Consider the following 9,435-nt stretch of genomic DNA (forward strand, 5'->3'; position numbering starts at 1 on the left):
TAACGGAAACGCGTGATTTTCGAAAAAAAAAAAACGCTCAAATATCGCGAAAAAGTTTATATGCTCGCATGTGGTGGGTTTTTCCACACAATTCGACAAAGCAATATTTCTAAAAAATGAAACGGAAACACTTTTGTCGCATGGCGACGGCTATGTGCTTCTCGGTCGGAACCGGCTCCCTCGTGCAAGATACGGCAGGCGCCACGAGCGGTCCTATTTTGTTGCATAACTCGTCAAACGTCAAGCGACTCCTTCTGAAGTTTAGGATCTTTGTAGGGCCTTTGTAAAAACCATTGCAGACTATGATCTCCCAGAAATCCCGGATACGTGGCTGCTGCCAGGTATAAGCGACTTGCCTTTCCATGATTGCGTGCATTACATGCCCTCGTTGCCTTCTATTAAACACAACCATACTAACATCTAATGGAACTAATGGAACTGCAACTATTGCGGTGGATGCGATTGAAATCACCGTTCCAACAGATCTTGGAGATTCGTCACCCTGTTTAATTGTAATGACTATGGTGAGAGGAGAAAACCCAGATTTTAACCTCAGAACATAACATCATTTAATGGAAACACAGACTATTCGCATTCATCTTTTGTCAACATTCTTAAAACAGGCTATCGGTTTTATTTTGCTCAAAACTGCGATGGAAACCCTTTTTCTCTGGTAGTTTGTGAGAGTGACTAGAACACGCACAGCTCGATCACGTGATCTGTCACATGAGCGGCTCTGTTCCGCTTGAGTCCGGCCCGTGCACGCGCACACACACACACACTCTTACTGAGGCTTTAATATCCTGTAATAGACAGACAGATAGAAATCTTCAACATGCCGTTTTCGGAATTATATTTTAACGTGGATAATGGCTATTTGGAAGGACTAGTGAGAGGCTTTAAGGCTGGAATTCTCACTCAGGGCGATTACCTGAACCTGGTTCAATGTGAAACACTGGAAGGTGAGCCTGGATATTCATCATTTCTTTGCTAGCTGTCCGACCTTCATACAAGTCAATGTTTCTCCACATATTTTTCTTTATATAGTAGCGTTAATTTATTATTCATTTTATTGCAGGAGGTTAAGACGCTTAGCCAATGCTATACTTTTACGTAAAAGTATATCGCTAGCTACTTAGCTACACAGCGATTTGACGAGCTAGCGTAAAACACTTTAAAAGCTAGCTAATGTAATCCTACTGGCAAACACCTTTAGGCGTTCAGGTTCATTAAAAAAAGTTATATAAATAAAGCAAAAACAAACCAAGAACGTTTCTGCATTCAGTACCACAACGTCGTTAGACAGCTAGCTAGCTAGTTAGCTAGCTAGACAGCTAGCAAACCATTGCTAGGTCTGTTGCTGGCTAGTTTTCTATGCTGACGCGTTCTTGGGTTCATTTATTTGGCATAAACGACCTGTTTGATCAATATTAATGCCGGGTGTTTTCTGACAGCTGTTCATACCCCGCCTAGGTGTGAAATATTTCACTTTATCTTGTGACTTGTATTGCGGAAATACAGTCCTGACATCTCCTGCTCAACTCACTGGTCATGTGACTATGTAGCTCTGCTAAGCGGTACAGTTTATACAGCAGTGGCCTGAAGATCCTCAGTAACTCTTTTATTTATATATCTGTTAACAGCTCAAATATATCTTTAGGATGAGGAGATTCTTCTTATTATTGTTTTAGTTTTAGTTAAACGCGTGTGAAATGTTTTATAGCCATCGTGCTGCACTGCGAACAGGATTTATGTTTCACCATCAGTGAAAAAAACAAAACCTGCATTTCTCTGAGTCACAGGGATTTTCAGCTTCTTAGTTTGAGGAACTGGAAACAGTTCTGTCACAATCTTGGAAAATAAAGCATCTATATACGTCCCTGTCATAGTGGGAACAAGTTTTAACACCACTGTCATGCACCAATGAATTGCCGAGATGTCTAACGTAGGGCGATATCGATATCGATACTGGTATCGGTCCAGTACTGTGCTCGGTTATTGCTCTGATACAGGCATCCAAGACCATGCGATTCTGTGATCTGTAAACCTAGTGTCACACTAATGAACAAATTAAGCGAAATGACTGAAATCCGGATGTATTTTATCGTTAAAGATGGCAGACGGCAAACTGTGTAGTGTGAAAATATCTTCCTCCAGTACAAGTAACTGGATAAAATATCTTATGGCGTTTAAACGGGGGGCACGGACGGGGGTTCGATTCTCACGTCTGCCCTGCGTGCACGGAGTTTCCTCCAGGTACGCCGGTTTCGTCCCCCACTAGGCTGATCGGCATCTCTAAGGCTGCATTTACGTGATGCCCAATTCCGATTTGTTCGATTACATCCGATTTTTTTTTTTTCTTTATGACCCGCTTACATCTTCTTTTAAAAGTGACCCATATCCGATATCCGCATTTACGCTAGACACTGCGTGAAACAACCCAAAGTCGACGTTACGGGAAGCTTGGGCCGAAAACGAAGTAAAAGCGGGGCAATTTGCAACGGACGCAGGCGAAAATATCGTACCAGCTTTTGATTTCCGCACCGCGTTTAAAGGAAAGCAAAACATCGGAGTCTTAAGGCAGAGAGAAAAAGAAGAGAGCCCTCGGCGAGAGTTGTGTTTTCGCGGTTGGTGTAGATCAGAGTTGACGTTCGGGTTGGGCGATATAGACTTAAAACTATATAACTGTGTTTTCTGGTGTTTATTTATTGCGATATAATGATATCGGGGATGATATAGATATAGTACCATTCACCACTGTTTTTGGCTACAAGTGATGGCTCTGATTTTCTGTAACTAAACCAGTTCGAGTATCGAGTTTAGCGATAAACGCATCCTCAGCTTCAACTCCGTCTTCCGCCGTACTTGTTTTCGATCTGTACGTGAGCTGCGAACAGGTCACAGACCGTCGCACACAGAAATACATCATCAAACGATAAGATATCACCAATCCCTAGTTCACGTTATTCGCCAACGTCGCTTTTTCAATGACGTACGACTCACGTTGACAGAGGAACATCCGATTCCCACATATGAACGAGGCCTGAAATGGATCTGAGAATATCAGAGGGCTTTTTTCCTCCTGCTTGTAGTGTAACCATGTAGTGTAAATGCGGCCTATATTGCCCTGTGTTTGTGAATGGGTGTGTGAATGTACGATTGTGCCCTGCGATGGTTTGGCACCCCGTCCAGGTTGTCTGAGTCACCCGGGATAGGCTCCAGTTTTCCCTACAACCTTGTGTATGATAAGCGGTACAGAAAATGGCATATAAACAGTGTCTTTAACAGAGAGCATGAGCGTGCAGAGCAGTATTAGCGAGCGTGGTCATTAAAAATGAGAGCAAGATGCCATGAATTGCACCCACACAAAGAAGAAGTAGTATACAGAGAACCTGTTGCACATGGGAGCACTTCAGTTCTGTGAGCACCGAGGCCCTGTTTACACCTCGTATTAACGTCCGTCTCAGGAGATCCGGTTACAAGCCGTTACGTAGCTGTTCACACCTGGCATTATGAACGCATCTCCTGTGACTTCTTGCGTTCGGATTTCGTACATCGTTTTCGCAGGAGGAAAGATGTTGTGCACATCTTTCATCCATTTGACCTGTACTCGGTGCCGTCCACTTACGTACACGTTAACGCCAGGTGTGAATGTGGCCTGAGACACGTGCGCTTCCTTTCTTCTCGCTCACCAGGGTCTACATATTGCTCACAAATCAAAGCGCAGTTCACAGCACCTTGCTACCTTCACGCTGTCCATTAAAGACACTGTTTAAATACCGTAACATCTTAAACATAACACATCATGAACATAAACAGAGCTAATTAGAATGCTCCAGTGACACCCTTGATTTGCTTATATACTAAGTAGGGTAGTCGTTTTCCAAAAACTACTTGCATTCGGTTTGAAAATAATTCAATTTGTGTTACTTCAGTTTGTCTTCACGTTTGTCTTCCCCTCAGATCTGAAGCTTCATCTGCAGAGCACGGATTATGGAAGCTTTCTGGCCAACGAAGCGTCTCCCCTCACTGTATCTGTCATCGATGACAAGCTGAAGGAGAAGATGGTGGTGGAGTTCCGCCACATGAGGAACCAGTCGTACGAGCCTTTGGCCAGCTTCATGGATTTCATCACGTAAATAATTCACAGCATTCATATTTAAAACAAAAAACATGATTCAGCTGAGTAAAATATACCAGCAGATAATTTAATCAGGTTAGTCGGATTTTATTAGAGGTTTTTCCACACACGAGTCCCTGGATTAAATCGGCACCTTTACCTGTATTGTTCAGGCTTTGACTTTACCTTTACGGAACCTTTACCTGTATTGTTTAGGCTTTTTGAGCTTTCAAACTATATGTTCTTATTATGCAATATATCATGTATAGTAAGTTAATAATCAGAATTTACATTTGAATGCTTGTTCATCACCAGTGTGACATCACTCATTTCCAGACCTGCTGTTCTTCTTTGCCAACATTAGGTTTTTCCCGATTGTTGCAAATGTGCCGATTGTTTTTATTAATACCAGGAAGCAGTGTTTCATTTAAAGGCTCTGTTGTTAGTCAGCTATAAGAAGACCTCTTATGTCCTGACAAACCTGTGTAAAAGCTGTATCGTGCTCTTGTTCTCGCAGGTACAGCTACATGATTGATAATGTCATCCTGCTGATCACGGGAACGCTGCACCAGAGGTCTATCTCCGAGCTGGTGCCTAAATGCCACCCGCTGGGCAGCTTTGAGCAGATGGAGGCCGTCAACATTGCCCAGACCCCTGCCGAGCTCTACAACGCCATCCTGGTTGATACACCACTGGGTGAGAAGTTAACTTGATAGGTCGGTCAAGTGGCTTAGCAATTTTAGGGCTCTATAATTTTTTTCCTTAAATTGCATTTCATTTTTTTCCCCCCTATATAGTTAGTAATTTTTTCATTTTGTCCTCTGTTAAAATAAAAAAAGACCAAAAAAACATTTTAATGTAAGGTTGAACTTCTGTAATATTGAATTTACCATTAGCGTTTACATTACAGGGGTCACAAACAGACAATCGACAGCATGTAGAGAAAAAACTGAGAGGGACAAAGATTAAAGAATTATTATTATTATTATTATTATTATAAAACATGGCTGGATATCGTGGCAGTGTAATATCATGTAGAGACGTTATAAAATCATTATATCGCATAAGGCTTCTTCACTGCGTATCAAATCTTTATCAAAGAGATTACGTCATGTTCGTATTTTCACATTTCACACATTGATATGTTTAATACTATTTCATAAAAAAAAAAAAAAAAAAAAAGAAGCGCTTAGTTTTTGAGTAAGCGGCTAATGTACAACCAAGGCTGTCTGAATGAGCTAGGTGCTAATTGCGTCAACGTTTATAATACAGGAATTGGTTCTACATTACTTATCCGTCTGTCTTGTTTCAGCCGCTTTCTTCCAGGATTGCATCTCGGAGCAGGATCTTGATGAGATGAACATAGAGATCATCCGTAACACCCTGTACAAGGTGACAACCGCAACTCACTTCCCAAGGAGAATCTTTAAATGTGATTAATTGATATGAAATGAAATGAAACGAAGAGCACTATGACAGCAGATGACTCGTTTCTTTTCTTTTCCAGGCGTATCTTGAGGCCTTTTATAAGTTCTGCACCAATCTAGGTGGAACCACAGCAGACACCATGTGCCCTATTCTGGAAGTGCGTAAGCCTTTGCTGCAATGCATGTTGAAACCTGTTGGAAGATTAATTTTCTATAACAGCAGCTCTGACAATTGTGCGAATCACAGGTTTTATTCGTGCGTTGGTTCTAACGTTATCATTTCTGTAGTAACCACTTACACAGGGACGTGTATGGGGGACTTCGCGAAAAGTGTGTCATTGTTGATTGTGAGCATTTTTGAAACAGGCTCCAGCATCAGTGCTTTGTAACAGTAAGAGCTAAAGCTATAATGTTAAATTCTTCGCCCCAGGAAAGTCTTCAGGACAGAGGGGATTACAGTTTCTTTGTGACATGCATTTGTAATATGGCGAGGGAACGATTATAGCTGTAGGCGATAACAGGAATTAACATGTTCCACAGACTTTACATAACAACAAACAACTCTAAATTGATTGTGTATGATAATAATGATAAAAATGGTTATTGTCGACAACACGGGCAATAGATTGGTATTGGAAAATGGAAAAATAATGCTTATCCTTCAACCCATTCTGTCTCTGTTCTTCTAGAATGGTGATGCTTTACCAGTGCATGTATTCTAAATGAGTATTTCCCCATTCAGTTTGAAGCAGACCGGAGGGCCTTTATAATCACCATCAACTCATTCGGGACGGAGTTGTCTAAAGAGGACCGGGCTAAACTCTTCCCACACTGCGGAAAGCTTTACCCAGAAGGCCTAGCACAACTGGCTCGGGCTGACGACTACGAGCAGGTCAAAGCGGTTGCTGACTACTACCCTGTAAGTCCTCACAGAACACTAGTGCAAAAGCAGGTTATATAAAATGATTCGGCCGAACTTTCCGAGTTTACATGAATCAATACGAGTGGTCTGATGTAAATTGTTCAAAACGAACGCTTGTCATTTCAGTCATAAATGCTTGGCTTTTGCTTCTAATAAATGCTTCTCCATCCCAGATATACATACATATATAATATGTATTCTTGACAGAAAAATTGCTGGGAAAATATTTCAGTATTATTTTATTAAATGAAATATGGTTCCCTGGTGGATTGGTGGCTAGCAAAACCACTCATCTTGGTTTTTTGTTTGTTTGTTTGTTTTTTTAAGCTGCAAGGAACATTTTGATGTGGTAAAAGAAGTATGTGACTTGGACACATTGCATAAACCACATCATTTCTGTGTCTTAATTTTATTTCCCAGGAATATAAGCTTCTATTTGAGGGTGCTGGGAGTAACCCAGGCGATAAAACGCTGGAGGATCGCTTCTTTGAGCACGAGGTGAGCATGATCATGAGAGAGGACAGAGGAGACAATGAGCTCAGTGAGGTTAGAGAGGACCAAAACGAACACAATGTTTGCTTCTGGCATTGACTTATGTAACAGAATTGACCTTAGTAATCAGACTATACACTATTGTGGATTGCACCCGCCTAATAAATCATCTTAAACTGCCCTGATAGTGTTGCGTGCCAAACAGCGAGTTGAAAAAAATTCTATGTTCGTCTCTACTAATGAAGCCTACGTGACTGTAATTCGTGCAGGTGATGCTGAACAAACTGGCCTTCCTTAACCAGTTCCACTTCAGTGTGTTCTACGCTTATGTGAAGCTGAAGGAGCAGGAATGCCGTAACATCGTGTGGATCGCAGAGTGTATCGCGCAGAGGCACCGCGCCAAGATCGACAACTATATCCCCATTTTCTAATGTTAGACCCTCTGATTAACTCTTGTCTGAAATTGTCCATTCACACCCTGTTATTTATAAGTGCTGTATATTTTGAATCATTTCTATAATATCTAATGATGTATGTTTTGTCTAGAAGTCCAGCTTTCAGGCAGCAGCTTACTCTGGTTGAGATTTAACACGTTTACAGCCTTCCTTGGAGAGGGAATCGTCCGTGGTGGTTCTTGGTTCAGTTAAAGAGTTGAAAACTTTAATATGGTACATAGGGATCAAAATAGCATTAATGTGCGACACACCAACATTTTGTTCTAGATGCTGTGTCTAATGTCTATAGTGTCTGACCAGATAAAGACCTACTCTGACATCCTGGTCCTACATGTGACAGATTTTTCCTTTGTAAATCAGCAGATCCGCTGTTCGTCTTTTACTTTAATGCATTGTTATTCTGATGAACCGAAGGTCTTTAGTACCGAGATGTGTGTAAAATAAATAAATAAATGAAAAAGATCACTGGAACATCAACACGGATAAAGCAAAAGAGTATAATTGGACATTTTACAGACTTTAGGACTGCATGATTGATTGAGTCAAACATTCCATAATTTTAGCTTATTATACGGAATCATTAAAATGATTGAGTGTCTCCAAATTAAACCTTGCTGTACAGACATGTTGCGTTCCCTTTGTAAACCAAATTCCATCACAATCATACTTCTCTGGCTCAACCTTATCGGGTTGTAACGAGTATTAAGAAAGCATCGGTTGAAAAAATACGAGCGTGAACTTTTATGATAGAAACATGCTTAAGTGGACGTGTGTTGATTTTTCTTGTGTATGGATGCATTAGTCTGTGTGTTGAAGCTAATGTGAATTGTGCTCTTCTGTTTTTGTAAATTAGTGTTGACTAACTTATGGTGTAGATCAAATTTTATCAACGAGAGCCAAATGTGAAAGGTCGGACCTATATAAGAATAGAATATGATTTAAATATGAAATATGACCTTGCATTCAGGTATCCCGTGCTGTAAAAGAAAAAAAAAATACTATATTTATGTTATCTTGCTTGTGTTGGAGAGAAGTATATGGATTCTGTGTCTAAATCTATCTGTGGATTTTGTTATTAAACATGTAGGACATGGTGTTAAATATTTATTTACTAAAACTGACCAACCACATTATAGCTTTTTTTTTTTTTTTTTTGTAATTCTGTAAAGGAAAAAAAGGTTATTTCCATACATAAGCATTTTCCTATATGGATTCTTTCAAACAGCTCTGAGCCTCCAGCAGGTGGCGCTATTGGACCAGTCATAGTTTGTATTGCTGTTCTGCAGATACAGTTGCAACTATGCAAGTACATTATGGGGTGACTACATTATTTGACATTATTATCATTTCACTTTTTACTTGTTTCGCAGACATTTTGATCCAAAATGGCTTACAATTGAGATTATTGAGGTCATGGGCTATGCTGAAGGTCCAGAAGTGGCATCTTAGCAGTGGCAACTCTCAACATTCTGACCTGTATCCACAGAGCCTTAAGCACCGAGCCTAGATCTAGACTGATCATTAGGGATGAACGTTTTAATATCATTCACAATAATACGGGTGTAACTTGAGTTTGACCTGCTGCCCACCACTTTGATTTATTTGGTAAAGAAAAGTATGTTCACTCTATTCACCTGTCTTTCTCCGCTTCATGGATGAATTTTTTTTTTTTTTTTTGTAATTTGTAACGTAGCATTAACGTATACACCATAACAAAAGGAAAATCAATCAAGCACTGGAATGAAATTACTGAAGTGGTCACTTGTTACGGTTGGCTGCACTCCATAAATACTAATAAATTCTGTATGATTTGTCGTGAAATTACATATTTTCTAAATGTTTTCACAGAATATTATCACAGAGAATATTCCCAAATATTGTGTTGTTAGTTGAAGGCAGTATTGCCCACCCCTACTGGTCATAGTATGTGAAAACAGAATTTTCATGCAGGTTTTTTCCCTATCCCCTTCTTTACACACTAAAACAAACTTATCATATCAAATTTATCAACCTCATATC

At 40.2% G+C, this 9,435-nt stretch overlaps 1 protein-coding gene across 1 annotated transcript; it reads left to right on the forward strand.

Annotated features, from left to right (window-relative positions):
• Positions 1 to 731: 731 nt before the first annotated feature.
• Positions 732 to 8,510, forward strand: atp6v0d1 (ATPase H+ transporting V0 subunit d1). The gene is made up of 8 exons (XM_053617212.1): positions 732 to 962; positions 3,964 to 4,135; positions 4,638 to 4,816; positions 5,433 to 5,512; positions 5,628 to 5,705; positions 6,290 to 6,466; positions 6,890 to 6,967; positions 7,231 to 8,510. Exons 1-8 carry the CDS (start codon positions 836 to 838, stop codon positions 7,390 to 7,392), a joined length of 1,053 nt encoding a protein of 350 aa, XP_053473187.1. The 5' UTR covers positions 732 to 835; the 3' UTR covers positions 7,393 to 8,510.
• The last annotated feature ends 925 nt before the right edge of the window (positions 8,511 to 9,435 follow it).

The sequence above is a fragment of the Ictalurus furcatus genome, chromosome 27, assembly GCF_023375685.1.
Source record: "Ictalurus furcatus strain D&B chromosome 27, Billie_1.0, whole genome shotgun sequence".
Classification (NCBI taxonomy): Eukaryota; Metazoa; Chordata; class Actinopteri; order Siluriformes; family Ictaluridae; genus Ictalurus; species Ictalurus furcatus.